Here is an 18,760-nt window from a genome sequence, read left to right on the forward strand (position 1 = left end):
AAACTACTACAAACTCCTCTGCTTTTTAAAGTCACTTCATCATCACCATCGCCATCATCACCATAACCCTCAACTTCACCACTGTATATGTGCATATAAACATGCTGTAGCATGTATATGGAGGTCAGAGGATAACTTTGTGAGGTCAATTCTTTCCTTCCCCACCCTTCTGTGGTTTTTAGGGATGAAACTGAGATCAGTAGGATGTGTATCAAGTTCCTTTACTCGCTGAGCTGTGCCTCCATCTCTGATCTTTTAAAATTGGAAATATATACTACTAAGATATGGAGAAAACCTTAATGTCCACCAGTAGGTGGGTGGATAAAGAACATTTGATATATACCTATATAGGAATAATATCCAGCCTTTAAAAAGAAAAAAATCCTGTCATCATCACCAATATGGTTTTACTTGGAAGCTATTACGCTTAGTGAAAAAAGCCAGGCACAGAAAGACAAATATCAAAATACCACACAATTATATATGTATGTTATATAATACTTATTACATAAATTTATACATACACACATTCAGAATCTAATAAAATTGAACTCATAAAAGTAGAGAGAAGGATTATGGAAGTTGTGGGCTGGGTTAGTGTAAGAGGAGAGATTAGTGTATTTTTTGTTAAAGAGTACAATTACATACCAGTAATTGATATGCATACCAGTGTGCATGCAGTGACACACATCTACGTTAATGTTAACACTAGAGGCCACATTTGGGTAGATGGTGAGATCTTGGAGATAAAGGAATATTGTCAAGGAATATTATATAGGAAGTCTTAGCCTCATGGAGCAATTATTCTAGGTCTAATGTAATATGGCTCGGATTGGTTAAAAAAAATGCTTCTGAGTCAGTTATGACTTAGACCGAATGTCCCACGTGGGCGTATTTTAAACAGTTTGCTCAGATAATTTGTGGCACTGTTCTGGGTGCTGCAGGCCTTTTGGAGGCGGAGTCTCATTGGCTGAAGTAAGCCACTTGAGGTAACTCCGGCTCCTGTCCTGTTCTCTCGTCCCTTTCTTCATTGCTTGCAGCAAGCTCCTGTCACTGCAGATCACATCAGTCCACTATGTTTTCCCATTATGATGGACTGCAACCTTCTGCAACCACAAACCGCACACATTGTTTCTGTAAGGCATTTTGGCTCTCTGCCAAGACAAGTCATATTTTGTGGGCCTGTCAAATTCATTCATTCTTTATTGTTGGACAGTCTTACTTGTGATATTTTCCCAAAATCAGTTCTTCATCATGTATTTCTATATATAGTTCTTTGTGTTTCTCTGATTTCTTAAGTTCTAAAGACAGTTTTTCCACTATTTTATTGTTTATTGTTGATTTTTTTTTTTTGCTTGCCCATTTCTTCATTTGTTTTGAGACAGTTTCATATAACCCCAGCTGGCACTGAACTCAATATGTAGTGAAGGTTTCTAAGCCTGATCTTCCTGCCTCTACCTCCCATGTGCTGGCTAAATGTGAGCAATGAATCCTGACGTGATGCTCTGGTGTGGCTAAATGAAGAAAAATAGGTTCCTTTATGAATCCTTGACTACAAATATTGCTGGTAGGTAGGGCATCAGCAATATGGCCTAGGTGGATTAGAGCCCTTCGTACCTGGCCTCATTGCCACAGCTAAAAGGAAAGCAAGAATCTTAGACCTGCCCAGTAGAAAGAGGAATATTCCAAAGAGATAGAGTACGGCAGAATTCTGTGAATGGCTCCGTGTGCAGCTGAGTCCAGCACCACCTGCCACTGGAAAAGAAGGAGAAGATGGGACCTGGAGAAATGGCTTCATAGTTAAAATCACTGACTGGTCTTCTAGAAGACCTGGCCTCAATTCTCAGCACCCTCATGGCAGCTCACAACTGTCTGTAACTCCGATACCCTCACACAGACATAGATGCAAGCAAAATACCAATGTACATAACATGAATAAATTATCAGGAAGGAGATGATGGTTTGTGGAGCATAAAGGAATGAAAAATGATCTCAAGATATTGATAACTCAAAATGTTCCACTCCCTGGTTTCTGAGACCCTCTGCAGCATTATCCTAATGTAGAATGTGGTGATTTGAGTGGGAATGGTCCCCAGGAGGTTCAGATATTTGAATGTTTGCTCACTAATTAGTTTCCAAGCTGCCATGGCCTAGGTAAACAGACACTGGATAATGTCCAAGTGAAAATACAGTAAAAAGCATCTACCTAGACAGGTGTGGTGGTATACACCTTTAATCCCAGCATTTAGGAGGCAGAGGCAGGCGGATGACTGTGAGTTCAAGGCCAGCCTGGTCTACAAAATGAGTCCAGGACAGCCATGGAGACACAAAGAAACCTTGTCTCAACCACGTTGCAAAAGCTACCCTCTAGTATTATCATGGAAAATATTTTTAACCACGGAAATCCTTAAGGATTCCTGTAGTAGATGTAAACATGTTTTTGTTTTGGTCCCAAGTGTGGGAGCGAAGCAGACTTGTATGAGGGTGTGTGATGTTTGCCCACTGGAAACAGACTTGTGAGAGGGCTAGAAAGGGAACTGCCTCATGTGGAGGCATGATCTTTGCCAGTTGCAAAACATCCTGTGTGGACTATGGAAAAGTATAAATAGTCCAAATAACAAAGATCAGTCACTTTTGCATCACTTTGCATCGCCTGGCCGTCTGAGATGCTCCTGGAGAATGTTTTGCAGTTCCAGGATCCAGCTGCTGTGGTTTTGGTCACTTTTGCTGAATTTCTGGTTTGCTGTTGAGCAGTTCTTCTGGAATCCTGACTATGAAGAGTGGAATTGCAGCAAGGAACTGAGTCTAAAATAGGTCTATGTCTCCTGTCCCTGTTAACCTTCTTTCTTTACCATCTAGGGTAGGTGGGCTATAATGAAGGTAGAAGCATTAAAGAACCCCAAATAAAGTAGCTTTTAAAAAGCTCAAAGCCTACAGAGTCCTGTGGAGCTCCTTCTGCCACTACCCACTGATTCAGTAACTGCACATTAAAACCAATGTTCCAGAGGAAGATGCAAAAATTTTGACCAGAAATGAGCACTAAGATGCTAGGGAGTGTGGAAAACATTAGATTTTTTTGGTTGATAATCTCACAGCTGCATAATTAAAATAATCCATTATAATATTTATCTGTTATTTATTTTATATACACATGTGCATATATGTGTATGCTCCCAGCTCTGTAGATGGATGAGTAGCTCACTTTTGCTCCTTTGCTGAACTCTAAGGAGATTGTGTCAGGCTAAGGGAGAAGGAACAGCCTCACCTTTTTAGAGGAACTACTAGCTTCCTTCTAAGCTGTTCTTTTTTCCCCTGTGGGTTGGAAGTACACAGAAGAAAACCAAATAACAGCAGCAATAGCAACCAAATCTCACCACATTGATATTTGGATCATGCCTGTTGAAAGATGCTCTTACGAATAGCCCCATGGGAAGTTTCACCTCAGCCCACAGCTCAGTCATAATAATGGTGAAGATCAAGTTACCATGTCAACACTTGATACTTTCATAAGCATAATTTACAACATTCATGACTATTTTAAGAAAACAATTCAGCTTTTAAGAAGTTAAAAGTATCCTTACCTAAGGTATGATTCACATGTTTTGACTTGTAGCTGATGTGTACAACACCATTATATATAATTAGAGATATAACTGAGGTCAATAAACTCTCTCCATTAATTAAATTTGTGAGGCTTCTAGAAAGACCTAGCAAAGAATAGAAAACCTCATCAATATTAAAGAATAGAATTGTGTGAGCATGGAAGAGGACATTCTTCACTATGCATTTGTGTCAACTAAACCACTATCATTTTTTAAAAAAAAAAAAGCAAGTAAGTTAATTTATTTACCAACACCAAGTCTCTACCATCACAATCAAATACTAAATTAACTATAATCCAGTATGTTTATGTAAGTAATAAAATTAACTTAAGAATTTGTTCTTTCTCTCAAAGCATTAGCAATATCACAAAATAAATTAATGTAAATGATTTAATTACTTGGCTATGTAGGTGAATGTCTTATAAGTCATATGTATTTAAGATGAGTGATGACTGAAGAATAAAGTAAATTTATAGGCCAAGATCTTATATTACAGAATCGAATGAAAATAACAAGGTATCTGTCTACATATAATTAAAAACTGACTTTCTCATGTATTCTTTTTAGTGGCTTTAGCATTCAAATTCCAAGAACAGTGAACATTCTGATATGGCCTATTTCCATCTTAATTTTCTTCCACTTATCATGGGATTCTAAGCCTAAGTATCTACCTGCTAGTTCTACATCCTTTTTCCCATTAAACATACCTGTACTGACTAGATTATATGTCTGAGCCTATTTAGTGGGATTTGAAAACCATAGGAGGTCAATGCTGGTGCGCAGGATCATTCCTTATAGGAAACCTATGGTCAGTTTGTGGGTAGAAGAAAGACCTGGACACCGTGCTCTTTGGCTAACACCATTGTGTTAATGCTCCAGTTCCCTGCTCTCCTGGTAGCCATGCCTATTACTCTTCACACTACACCAACGGATTCAGTCTATGTAGCTACCAGATTGACGGACACAGGGACTTCGACCTCCTTTCTCCTGGACACCAGAACCATCATGGCAGGATCCCCTCACTGTGCTACTGCAGGGAAGTGGGAAGCATATGTGAGGAAAAATGTGTCACATGGTGCCAAGACGCTCACTGTCAGCTGACTGTAGATTAGCGGGTAAACTAGGTAAGACCATCAAGCTAGATTTATGTTCTTAAAAGACCATCAAGCTTGATTTATGTTCTCAAAACTGTCACACCCATGTGAAATAATAAACAATTGTTGCTTGAAGGCACCATATCTGGGACATTCATTAGTAAGCAAAACCTACTATTGCGTAATTATTCCAGTTGATAAAATACAACTAGTTTAGCAAACATTGACTGAAAATGAATAACAAATTGGGACACAGGGAAGAAAAAATAAGACAACGCAAATATATTCATGCCTTCTGTGGACATGCACTCCCTAGGCAAATTTTTTAATATATTATATTATATTATATTATATTATATTATATTATATTATATTATTTGTATCATATTATATTATATTATTTGTATCTAATACATTATATATAACTTATAGCTAATATATTATATATAATTTATATACATCTACTATCTATCATTATATTATATATTATATTATACATTGTATGTTATGTTATACATAATTTTTAAATAATATAGCATATATTAAATTATATATTATATATTTTATGTATATATATACACATATGCAATTGTATATGAGTCAAAGAAGCTCATAAAGGAACACATTTATTGAGTTTTAGGATATTGTAGGACAGAGACACAGTGCACTCAGCTTACTGCTGGTGGGCAAGCATGAGGACCTTAGCTAGATCACCTGAACCCATGTGACAAAACTGGCCATATGCACCTGTCATCCTAGCACCAGGAAGGTAGAGACAGCCAGTTCCCTGGCTCCCTGACAAACCAGCAAAGCCAAGGGGGTGAGCTTCCAGTTAGTGAGAGACCCCATCTCAAATGAGGTGAAAGGAGATCAGGATGATAATTTCTGAGGTTTGTCTCAGATCTCCATGGGCATGTGCCCACCTGTGCCTCAGCTTCACACAGACACACATGTACTCACAGGTGCAGAATCTTGCTTTTCGAGACCAAGCAAAAGAAAATACCACTAAGAGAAAAACACTTTCTACAAATACGTTCTGAAAGACTCAAATTTAGAAGAACAATAAAATTCCAAAAGTAACAGCAAGATGCCCTATATTTATGAAGCAGCCTTCCAGGATACGACCAATAGATTATCATAATTTAAAAAGATAAAAATTCAGTGGAATACTATGTTACAAGATTCAGAGATTAAAGTTGGCGCAGAACATTCATACAGCAAAATAAATCCATTCTCTCTTTACCTTCTGAATCTCCTTGTCTTGAAGACTAAGCTTTCCTTTTTTTCATATATTTACACTGGACATTTCTCTCATATTCTATTTCTACTTGCTAAGAGCTGCCCTGTTCTATTTGCATGGCCCTAGAGTTGAAAATAAATAGAAAAAAGTAGTGTGTGCACATGTGTGTGGGTACCGAAGATTAATCCATATTAATATTCTATCTAAACTACAAATAATGTCCATTATTAAAAAGTGAATAAGAGGAAAACTGGTTATTTTTTCCTGTACAAGACTGTGGATTATTTTTACTTTTCTGAATAATTTAATTTAGTATTTTACTTCTAAATGTACAATTGTCCATCCTAAAATAGTATATACCAAAACAATTTTATGTCGGGTAATTTAATTGTATTTTATTCTTCTGGCTTTTGGTGAATGTGACAGTGACTACGAAGGGCATTTTCAATGGCACTATCCTATTGACTGTCTTCAAAGAATAATGAATATTGAGCAAAACACCAAACGGACTGTAGTGTGTACACAGTAATGTCAGTGCAAGGTAGTTGCTTGAATGACCCAACTCCATAATGGGAAACTGCTCTTTTTAGATGCAAGATGACCTCCCCCTAGGCGTTTCCTTCTCCCCTAAGCATCACTTACAGAACGTGTGCCAGTCCTTCATCTCTTCCAGTCCCTTACCACACCACTGCATGTGGTGAAAATTAGCATCGAGACCAGTTAGCTACAAAATATGTCCTCAGTATAGGAAGGGAAAAGAGACAGGAAAGGGGTACTTACCAAGGTCTCTTATGGCGGCTGCAGTCAGCATAGGATCTGAACTTATAAGAACAGCTGAAAAAAGAAGCCAGGGCACAGTCTTCAAAGATAATTTATTCACAGACTGCAGATACCAAAGTATTAAGATGTAATTAATCACAAATCCAGGAATTGTAATTACGAGTATCTGCAAAGACATTCAATGGTAGAAAGATCAGATTGGTTTTTCATTCTGTTTTGAAAACCAGAAGACCTGACAGAGAACTGGCTAGCAGTGTGGCCACCAAGCTCAATTTCCTAGAGCAACATCCCCAAATTCCCACCTAAAGAGATACAGGAAGTGGCTGAGCAGAGCTCTTCTGGGCTAACCTATACCACGTTCACAGTACCGAGTTCTGTTGCTAGTGCCTCCATCTCCCATGCCTTCTGGTCATTTGTCTAACCTGCATGTGCCTGGGTATGTGTTAAAATGTATTGCTTCTACTGATGTTTAGGCAGGAGCCTTCTACTTATAAAACTATTTTAGTAGCATTGGAAGATGTGTGTGCACAGCTGCGTGTATGTGTTCAGGTGGGTTTTATCTCAAAGTCTTTCCTTAATAGAGCCCTGGCTTCCCTGGTCCATGGCAGCCACTGTGAGTTGATTTACAATTCCTTCCCCGAGTCTGTGCTTTTGCTGTTCCCCACAGCTGTAGCTTTAGATGGTAGGGTTGTAAAACTGGACGTTTCTCATCCAGTTCTTTCTTTCTTGAGACAACATACTTCATAGTCACATTCTTACAGATTCCCAGAGCTAAAAATGATAGTTGCATATGAAGTTCTGCCAGTAAAAATTGTCAGAATTGTTTTTTTCTTTCTCCACAGTTTTACCCTGAGTTCGAGTATGCTAGAAAGAACGTCGCCAATATATGGTTCTGACCCCCTTAGATACAAAGCTGAATTTACCACTCTGACACCCTATGCTCTTTTCTTTATTTTCTATTTAGGGAAGAATGTATAATCTGAAAATAATTAACACGGGTCATGAATGGGAAGTCACATGGGAGCAGCCTTGTTACCTGCCATAGTAACTTCTGAAGCATATACAGATCCATGTCAAACGCAACATTGAAGATGATCACGGGTGTAAATATACCAAAAAACATGTCTGGATCCATCCACTGTATGGTCTCTGCATATACCTGGATCTAGTAATAGAAAATTGATTACTCACATAGATTCCCCCATGGTCACCAGAGAACACATTCCAGGGGCTCTTCACTAGCAGCAGAGGAAGAAAGTTTTGGAAAGATACCATGCCGCATGAGGCCTGAAGTCTTTACTCTGCTGAGTGTTCAGAGCTTTCCACCTGGTTGGCTGGTGCCAACATCTGGGAGAGGAAAAGTTCATCTACATCACTGAGACCTTTTCAAAGAGCCAATAGAGAAAGCTGACTGACACAGTGGATTGACAGGTACAAAAGAGAAAGCATTTCAAGTAAATGGGCTTTAACACATAAGAATCCATAGATGAATAAGTGACCCTATGAAGTTCCAGAAGCTAGGCGGAGCCATATGTGATCCTCGTCTCTGAAAGGATGAGAGCTGGAACAGACATGAGAAAGTTCTTGTGAGTAGTGAGCGAACTAGTGGTGTCTCTCCTGATGCACACTGACAGCGGCGGGTTGTATTAGGGGCATTCACTCAGCCTGCCACCTGCACACATTTCACCTGGCCTCCGTGGCTCTGCCTGACGGAAGGTCTAACCAGTGCCTGGCCCAACCCAAGACCCACCCCATGGGAGAGAGACCACCCATGACACAATTAATGATGCTCTACTATGCACGCAGAAGGAGCCTATCAAAGTTGTCATCTGAGAGGCTCCACCCAGCAGCGGATTGCAACAGATGTGAGACTCACAGCCAAACACTGGGCTTAGATGTTGAAAGCCTTGTGGAAAAGTGGGGGAAGGGGGGAAGAGAAAAGAACATGGAGGTGACAGGAGCTTCACAAGAAGACCAACAGACCCCACTAACCAGGGCCCAGAGGGGCCATGCTGAGACTGAAGCACCAACCAAGGACCTTGCGTAGACCTAGGTCCCGTACAAAGATGTAGCTGATGGGCAGCTCAGGCTTCATGTGAGTCACGGAGTGAGGGCAGCAGGGCCTCTATCAGACACGGAGTCTCTTGTCAGCTTTTCAATTACTTCCCTCTGCCTCACCAGGCCACAGGGGAACAAGCTCAGCCCTGGTGTGACTTGGTAAGCTGAGGTAGATAGGAAGATGGGCTCCCCGCCCCCCCTTTTTTTTTTGAGGAATAGGAGAGGAGGGCGGAGGAGAGGGAGTGAGGCTGGGACTCAGAAGTGAGGAGGGATAGGGCTACGGTGAATAAATTAACCTAATAGTTAGAGTACTGTGTTAGACAGGGCCACAGTTCTTGACACAAGGCCTCTTCTCTTGGAGGAGTTTTTGGAAGTACTTAAAATTGTACTTAAGTCAAAATCATGATCAGAGAAGTGAACAATTCAGTTTTGGTTCTTGCACAGAGAGATGACCTGTCTGTCATCTTCACACCGGTTCTCGTACCCACGGAAATGACTGGCTAAAGTGGGCATTGGCTAAATACAGCTCTTGGGTTCACTGTTCATTTCCTACATCAAGGGTGAGACACAGACGTGCCCTTTCATTCATGTGTTGAGAACACCTGCTTTTGAGCTACCATGACAGTTCAGGAGCAGGAACAGAGATTGTAGGGCCTGCATAATGTAAGCCATTTATATTAAGGCCTCTTTTTAAGAAAAACCTCTAACAAAAGTTCCTGGCTTAGAGCACTAGTCAATGTGTCTACATTCCTTATAGTAAGTATGCTTTCCTATCTCTAGGATCTCAGCTCTTTCTAATGTTGTCACTTCCTTATCTGAATGTAGCTTGTCTTTGTCATCTCCATTTCAAGGAATAGGCCCAATTCATCCTTCTGGCTCTATCTTATCCTATATGTACTTAGAGACTGGCATGTCTTATAGGAAACTTATAAAACATTTTCAACTGAGGCAACACTATTAGATCACTTTCAGAACCATTTTACTCCCAGAGTCCTATGCTGGCAGCTCCAAGTTTCCCTAAGTGCCCATCTTCCTGGCTGAGGTCTTGTCTAGGCTTTCACTTCTGCTGTATGCTGAGCAGCCGTACACATACTCACTTCCGACCACCTACGTGCTTTCAGACTGTGGCCTCTGTTCCTTCTGTCTTGTTAGTTTTCTACATTCCAAGCACCCATTGCTTGTTTGAGTGAAGGGATCAGAGTCTTTTTCACCCAAAATTTATTCAATGTTCTTTGAATTTATGCAATTATTAGATATAATGGTGATACTCATTTATTATACATACCCGGGTAGATGCAAAGCTCAGAATTTCAAAACAGCATCCAATTAAAAATAGTATCACAGGAAGAGGAATTGGGAAATCTTTCAGATGCATGTTCAAAAATGCTGTGAAAGTATACATGTCACTCAGAGGCAATATGATATGTACATATTTTTACTGTTATATCTTATATGACTTCTAAATACAAAACAAAGTAGAATTGTATCTACTACTAATTTACTGTTTGCAAGTGATCAAGACCCTCCCTCATGCTTAAAGATACGAAAAGATTAATCATTAAATTTTTTTTTCAGATTTCTCCCTTGTGGCTTTCATGATGGATTGCATGTTTTTAGAGACTTTAGTTAAGTCTCTGTTAGAAACCGTTGATTACACAATAGTTTTATAACCACCAACTATAAACTGTGTTGACTTAGTTTGCCACCCTGCAGTAAAAGTGTAATTAGCTCTAACGGAACTTCCAGGCTTAGGAACAAAGAGAACCTAGCTATAATTTGCCCAACAGGAAAAAAAATACCCTAGAAAACCCATACTAACTAGAAACTTTGCGTGCTCCATTTGCCGTTTCTATGAACAGTTGTCACCACAATGTAGAACGGCAACTACTTTTAAAAATTCTTTTAGTATACTCTGTAAACAGGTCCAGGGAAGTGAAGAAAAACACTATTTCCAGTTTCTATGGTCCTCTTCTTTTTTCATAGCTTTATCATTTAGATAGACTTTCTGGAACCTACTATTCAGACCTTTGATTCATCTATTTCCTTCAGTTATACTGGTTATTGAGAGCTAAATCTGACCTTCTAGTCACTGTACGTGTTTTAACCTAACAGAAGCGAAGGACACCAATGACACAGACGACACATCTCCTCCCAGGGGCCGTGTATCGTTTGATTCCTTCAGTTGAAAATATTATAGTAAATGTACAAATGTAGGTACAAAGCTGTAATTTCCTATTACTGTTACGTTCCTTAGTTCTATATGATATTGCCTACAAGATGTATCCATAAACTAGACTGAGGAGGGGGATGTCTTAGCTTACCTCCAATAGTACAGATCAAGGACAGTATCAGGATGATTTCAGGAAGGTCCCGAGGAGTGCTCAGAAACACACTTTTGAGAAGATTCAGCCATGCGTTAGTAAGTTTGACAGTTTGGATTGCAGTTAAATTCTCGGCACTCTCTTCCATCACCATGATGGAAGTCCGCGGCAGAGTCCGTCTGCCTCTAACCCTGCCTCTCTGCAAAACTCAGAGGGGATCAAAGGGAATAGGAATTTCCTTCTTGGTGTCCTCCTAAGGCTTTTCTAAAAGACAAGAAAATCACATATCACTCTAATTATCTCAAGTCCTCACTCATGCTCTATAAACACTCGGGATGCCCCTCCTTTCTGTGGTGCTTCCAAATGAAATGAGACTTAAAATGCAGAACCCCAGGTGATCATAACTAGTCAGCGATGCAGTGTACCCTTTCCCAGGCCCAAGTGCTACCCAGTCATTGCCCTCCCTGCACCTGTGAAGCTACCCAAGAGGCCTCTTCACAGAACCCTTCTCCCACCATTGAGACCACAAGCTGGGGTAGGTTAGTCATTTCTGGGAATGAGACACTCCCAAGGTCAAATAGTTTTACATTATACCTTAACTTCCTTCAAGAAATTATATCTTGTGGGGTGAGGCAAAGATACCTCATGCCAGGCTGACCTCAGGTAAACATTTACAATGTTTGCAGTAACTGGACCACACATGCCCAAACTCCATGGTCAAGCTCCCTTGACACAGAAGTCGGCCAGCCTCCTTTTATAGTTAGAAAGCCTGTTTTCTCCAACTTGTTGACTTGCTTTCAATTCTGCTTAATTTCCTAACCACACAGCATTTATTATTTTCTGAAATCCCTTAGGAAGCTGTAACGACGTGCAGAATGCTGAGCAGATGTCCCAGGTGACTTTAATATGTAGCTACTTAACAATCACTGTGACTCTCCCAGACCAAGGGAAATGATTGCTCAGTTTTCATTCTCAAAGCCAAGTTCTGATTTTGGTTAGGTGTTGTGACAAATAGATCTATAATCAGAAATACATCTTTAGTCAACAGATTTTGCTACTTGTAGCAGTTAGGATAATCACTTACCATGTGGAACCATGACGCACCTAAAATGATGCTACAAAGAGCTTCCTATAAGATCTTCACTTTGAGTAATTTTTGAAAAGGTCTATGGGATAAGGATTTCCTATAAATTGGGTGAGTAAGAGACAGTTCTGTCAGTGGCGATCTCAATAAATCTTATCAATGGTGAGAACAAGCTAAGTAAATGACACTGTGGTGATTATAAAAAGCAGCAAAGAGCTTGTTGTTAAGTGAGAGTGGGGACGTATGGATTCACAGGACTCACATGAGGAGCTTGTATCTGTATCACTAAATTTATTAATTATTTACTCATGTTTGAGACAGGCTCTCACTGTGTAGCTCTAGTTGATCCCAAATTCATAGATACCTGCCTGCCTCTACCCGCCTAGATCTGAGCAAAAGTTATGTGACCCTACACCTGGCCATAATCTTGGTGTGCTTTGGGATTGTTTGTGTATAATAGAACAACTTGCACTAGTTAAGAGCGCATCAGTCAGGCTACCAGAATGATGAGCCCTAACTATAAATAAGGATCAGGCCAGATTCTAGAGTTGGTGACGTGTGTGTGTGTGTGTGTGTGTGTGTGTGTGTGTGTGTGTGTGTGTTGTGTATGTATTTTCATTAAAGAATATATACTTTTCTTAATGTATTTTTAACGTATTAATAGCTTGAGATAATAAGGCTAAGTATGTGGCTGAGTTGCTACAAGTCTTGCTTAGTATGCACAAAGCCTTGGCTTCAGTCCTCAACATAGCAGAAACAAACCAAGGTGATACATGCCTGTAATCCCAGGACTTAGGGGATGGAAGTTCAAGATCATTCTTAGTCACAGAGCAAACTCAAAGACTGATTTATGAGAGCTTGTCTCAAATATATGAAAGGGGGGGGGACAGAGAGACAGAGAGAGAGAGCTTGAAATTGATCTGGAAACTGAGCAAAAGCACTCAGCTATATCTCTTGAGTAAAAAAACCCTTCATCTCAACAGCAATACAAATCACTTGAAAAAATATATATCCTGGCATTACACTCAGAAGTGAAAGCAATTGGTCCATCATGCATCCTGGGGCTTGGGAATCAAACAGGTTCCATGGTGATTCTCCTTGCGTGCCTGTAGAAGCTGGTACAACTGACGTGAGTCTGGTTCTTAACTATAGATAGGAGCACATGGTCCCATAAACTGTTTTCTCACTTCTAAAATCATTTTAAAACCTTAGTGTCTACAAATTCAATTCTAATAAACTACTTTCATAAAATTATATAATTACTGAAAATATTATTATTTCTGAAATTCAGGGATACTGGAGATTAAGTTCAATACAATTTTTTTACGTGGTGTTCATGGTGTGGTAAATGTTTAGGCAACAAATTTGGAACTTTGACTTAAAATATACTAAACAGATGTCTCCCAAGATAAAGCTTTATCTTAAATTAGTTTATAAATACTAATATTACTATTATTTAATGTTTAAAAAGATATGTGTAAAAAAGTTGCAGTGAGACCAACCAGACTCAAAGTGCATTTAAAACTTCTTCAGAATAAATTGGCTTTATACATTTTAATAAATTTTATGAATCTAAATCTCATTATTGAAAAAATAATAATTTCATAAATATTTTCAGACATTATTTCACCAATTAAATGCTTCGTTTTTGGTTGTGAGTGGAAATATTAATGTCTGTCCTTTCAAAAATGGCATGTAGATTACCCTTACTAGCCAGTGAGCCAAAGCTCAGAGATTCCCTTTCTTATAGCATGAAGGTCACATTCACTTACTTTGTCCCTGAAGACTTTTTTTGCCATTACCATTAGAGAGCTGTGGAGCTCATGCCTCACGACTGGGGGTGGATCCAACCCCCAGTCATCCAGTGTCTGCTCAATGAACTTAGTGACATTAAGCTGCCTTCCTACTCACTTACCCTAAGCAGCGAGGTCTACTCCTCAGTGTTGCTGGACACTCATAATGACCAGGCCTGATTCACATCCTCACAGCCCACTTTCTTTTAGGGCATGACGTCTTGGTACCTCATCAACGAGAAATCATTATCCACGTGGCCGTAAGTAGCTTTGAAAGAACTGATATGAAAATTATAGTGGAGGAGGCACAAGGCAGAAATTCACCACGAGGCAGTTGATACTAGGGAGTCTTTGGTTGCAATGAGACAGGCAGAAATCAACTTGAAAGCTAAAAGCTGTGGCTTCCTTTGATCCTCCAGGAAAAGAGGTTCAGAGACCATGTATCAGTGAGAAAGACCAACTTCCAGAAAGAGAAACAACAGGATGGCTCACGATCTAGAGCCAGGATGTGTCCTAGAGAATGTGAGAAGTAGACATCAGGAACATCCTCTCACTCCAGGAACAGTCCAAAACCAACTGCAACCTTGCTGACAGTTACTTGCTCCAAGCTCCGCCCCTACTGTCTGCCTATTGGCTGTAGGCTTGTAACTTCCGACTTGATTGGCTCATAAAAGATAGCATCTTTTTTTTATATACTAAAGGCATTTAAAACTACAAAGCTGCGGTTATTTAAAAAGCAATAAGGAGCCATGAAAAGAAACCTCCAGAAACTGTATTATTATGTACATTTAAGCTGTGGCATAGTGAATTTCTGGCCATGAATCCATGGACAGTGTTTTCTCTGAATTCAAGCAAGAGGAAGTCTTCTGGATAGAGTGCAATTGCAAATACTTTGGACGCACGCAGGAATTTTGGTTGCTGAGCTTGAAGCTTGGTTCTGGGAACATAAGAGAATGTAATCTAGACATACCAGAAACGAGCTTCTTATTCACTCTGCAGCAAGCGTGAAGGTGGTTTCAGGTGACATATTCATGTATCTTTTGAAATATGTATAAAGATTAGTTCATTGAAATTATTTACCAGCCTTACTTGCAATCAAGTTTTATACGTTTGCATTCTAGCTTGTATTCATAAGTCTAGAGGTGCAGAGCTTGTAGAACACTTGACATTTGTCTTTCTGAGGCTGGCTTACTTTGCTTGCATGTTGATGGCTGGTTGCATCCATCTTCCAGCAATGTCATTTGTTAGTTATTAATTTTAATGCCACTCCTTATGAATAAGACTCCATTAAGCTATATAGAACTCAGACAGGTGTTCAGAATGAGTCAATGAACTGAAAGATGTGCAGCATGACCTTGTGGGAAAAGTAACTAAAAAAGAGAGAGAGAAAAGTAGATGAGTGGAGGAGGATCCAAGATGGCGGTGAGCAGTGTTTGAAAGCTCCAGTGAACAATTCAGGGAATTGCGCAGATTTCTGAGCCAGGAACACCAGGGTCCCCACACCACGGCAGCAGAGGTGCTCTGCGGTTCGGAGGGACCAGGGTGCGGAGGACCTGCTTGCCCCTGCACACAGGAGGAGCGTGGACTTTCTCGTATCAGAGCAGCAGCGGCAGAGACGGCGGTGCCACCGGCGGCTCCAGCGGCTCCAGTGGCTCCAGCGGCTCCAGCGGCATTAGCGGCGGTGGCTGAGGTTTGCAGCTCGGAGCCTTCCAGTGGAGGCGATTGGTGTGGTGGACGGTGGGAGTTGCTGCGGGAGAGGGGACTCTGGACGGGATTTGGGTCGCATGGTGCCTTGAGACCCAGGCTGGACTCAGCGAACGGTTGGGCCCCAGAGTCCTGGGTTTGCTCAGTGGGCGGTGCCGTGGAGAAGCGGGCTCAGCTCAGCAAGCAATTTTGCCCGAGGCACAGCTCCCCTGCTGTGACACAGGCTAGGCTCCAGCTCAGCTCGGGCCCGCAGTTTTCCTGCTGTGACACAGACTGGGCGGGCACTCACTTCCACCCTGGGTGCTTGCTCAGCGCAGTCACAGTGTTCCTGCTGTGGTGCAGGCTGGGCAGAGAGCTCAGTTCCACCCTAGGTGCTTGCTCAACTCAGTCGCAGTTTTCCTGCTGTGGTGCAGGCTGGGCGGAGAACTCAATTCCACCCTGGGTGCTTGCTCAGCTCAGTCGCAGTTTTCCTGCTGTGGTGCAGGCTGGGTGGAGAGCTCAATTCCACCCTGGGTGCTTGCTCAGCGCAGTCGCAGTTTGCCTGCTTTGGCAGACGGTTCAGGCCCTGAGAAACTAGCTGAGCTCGACGCGTGGTTCGGGCCCAGTATCCCTGGCTGGACTTGGCAGGGAACCCAAAAGGCTGTGGATACCTTGGCCTGATCCAACGCTCATTAAGAGACCCAGAACAATTGCAGGACCCACAGCAAAGGGGAGCTGAGGATCTCTGGCTGTCAGAGCCCAAAACGACAGGGCTAACCTCCTGACATCCACACCAGTGAAGTATCAGGGCTTACAGCCTACGGAAATTGTGAGAAAACAAGTGAATCTATCATCAGACTCCCCCCACCCAACTCTGGAAGTTACCCAACAAAAACAGAGACGGCAAGATGTCTAAGGGACAGCGTAAAAGCATACGCAAAAAAACCCAGAACAACATGGCGTCTCCAGTTCCCAGCTATCCCAAAGAAAACAACCCAGAGAACTCAAATACAACGGAAACACAAGAAAATGACCTCAAATCCTGGGTAATGAGGATGTTAATGGAGGAAACAAATAAAATTCGAAATCAGATGCAGGAAGACGCAGCGAAGCAAGTGCGAGACATAAAAGAAGCACATAGAGTGGAACTGGAAAATTTTCAGGAAAATGTAAACAACCAGATGAAAGAAATTAAAAAATCTGTTCAAGATATGAAGATGAAAATGGATTCAATGATAAACACACAGACAGAAGAAAAACGAGAACATGAGGCCTCAGAGAAGAAGGCGAATGACACAGTGCTGAGCTTTTCTAACAGAATCCAAGAGATGGAAGAACGAATCTCAAGTCTAGAAGATACAATCACAGATCTTGAAGCAACCATTAAAGAAAATGCCAAATCTGGAAAACTCCTGACACAAAACATCCAAGAAATTAAGGACACCATGAAAAGAAGAAATCTGAGGATAATAGGCATTGAAGAAAGAGAAGATATCAGACTCCAAGGCCCAGAAACTCTTCTCAACAAAATCATAGAAGAAAAATTCCCCAATCTAAAGAAAGAGATGCCTATAAACATACAAGAGGCATACAGAACACCAAATAGAATTGACCAGAAAAGAAAAACTGCCCGTCACATAATAATCAAAACACAAAACATACAGAACAAAGAAAAAATATTAAAAGCTGCAAGGGAAAAGGGCCAAATAACATTTAATGGCAAACCTATCAGAATCACACCCGACTTCTCAGCAGAGACCATCAAAGCCAGAAGGGCCTGGACAGAGATCCTGCAAACCCTAAGAGACCACAGATGCCAGGCCAGACTACTTTACCCAGCAAAACTATCAATAAACATTGATGGAGAAAACAAACTATTCCATGACAAAACCAAATTCAAACAGTACCTATCCACAAATCCAGCTTTACAGAAGGTACTAGAAGGAAAACTCCATCCCAAAGGGTCAAGCTACAACCAAAACTACTCAGGAAATAGATAACTATACCATGGCAAAAACACAACTACACAAACACTCAACTGGAACCAACATCAAAATTAAGACTCTTAATAGTAACTGGTCATTAATATCTCTCAACATCAATGGTCTCATTTCTCCAATAAAAAGACACAGACTAACTGAATGGGTGCATAAACAGGATCCAACATTCTTCTGCATTCAAGAAACACATCTCACCCATAATGATAGGCATTACCTCAGGATAAAAGGTTGGAAAAAAATATTCCAAGCAAATGGTCACAAGAAGCAAGCAGGCGTAGCCATTTTAATATCGAACAAAATAGACTTTCAACCAAGATTAATCAAAAGGGATGAGGATGGACACTTCATACTCATCAAAGGTAAAGTCAATCAAGATGACATCACAATCCTGAACATCTATGCCCCCAATACAAGGGCACCCACATTTGTAAAAGATCTGCTAAAAAGACTTAGACCACACATCGATCCCCACACAATAATTGTGGGAGACTTCAACACCCCACTCTCTCTGAAGGACAAGTCATTGAAACAGAAACTAAGCCGAGAAATAACATCATTAACCAATGCCATGGGTCAAATGGATCTAACAAATATCTATAGAACCTTTCACCCAAACAAGAAAGAATATACCTTCTTCTCTGCACCCCATGGAACCTTCTCCAAAATTGATCACATCGTAGTTCACAAAGAAAGCCTCAACAGATACAAGAGGATTGAAATAATACCTTGTATCCTATCAGATCATCATGGGCTTAGGCTGCAATTCAACAACAACAGAAATAACAAAAAGCCTACACGTATGTGGAAACTAAACAACTCTCTGCTAAATGACACCTGGATCAGGGAAGAAATAAAGAAAGAAATCAAGGAGTTTCTGAAATTCAATGAAAATGAAGGAACAGCATACCCAAATTTGTGGGATACATTGAAAGCAGTGCTAAGAGGAAAATTCATAGCACTAAGTGCCTTTAAAAAGAAATTGGAAGCATCGCACATAAACACCTTAACAACACAACTGGAAGCCCTAGAAAAAAAAGAAGCAGAAACACCCAAAAGGAGTAGACATCTGGAAATAATCAAACTCAGGGGTGAAATTAACAAATTA

The 18,760-nt window shown here is 40.7% G+C and overlaps 1 protein-coding gene across 1 annotated transcript in view; it reads right to left on the bottom strand.

The window, feature by feature from the left end:
* Positions 1-14,560, bottom strand: part of SLC9C1 (solute carrier family 9 member C1) — a 61,304-nt gene extending 46,744 nt beyond the window's left edge. Inside the window, exons 1-6 of the mRNA XM_084802369.1 lie at positions 14,095-14,560; positions 11,096-11,359; positions 10,060-10,160; positions 7,753-7,881; positions 6,717-6,882; positions 3,582-3,707 (exon numbers count right to left, since the gene is read on the bottom strand). Coding sequence (XP_084658495.1) covers positions 3,582-3,707; positions 6,717-6,882; positions 7,753-7,881; positions 10,060-10,160; positions 11,096-11,249 — 676 coding nt within the window. The 5' untranslated portion in view covers positions 11,250-11,359; positions 14,095-14,560. The remainder of the gene's footprint in view (positions 1-3,581; positions 3,708-6,716; positions 6,883-7,752; positions 7,882-10,059; positions 10,161-11,095; positions 11,360-14,094) is intronic.
* Between the last annotated feature and the right edge of the window lie 4,200 nt (positions 14,561-18,760).

The sequence above is a fragment of the Acomys minous genome, assembly GCF_964271855.1.
Source record: "Acomys minous genome assembly, chromosome: 11".
Taxonomy (NCBI): Eukaryota; Metazoa; Chordata; class Mammalia; order Rodentia; family Muridae; genus Acomys; species Acomys minous.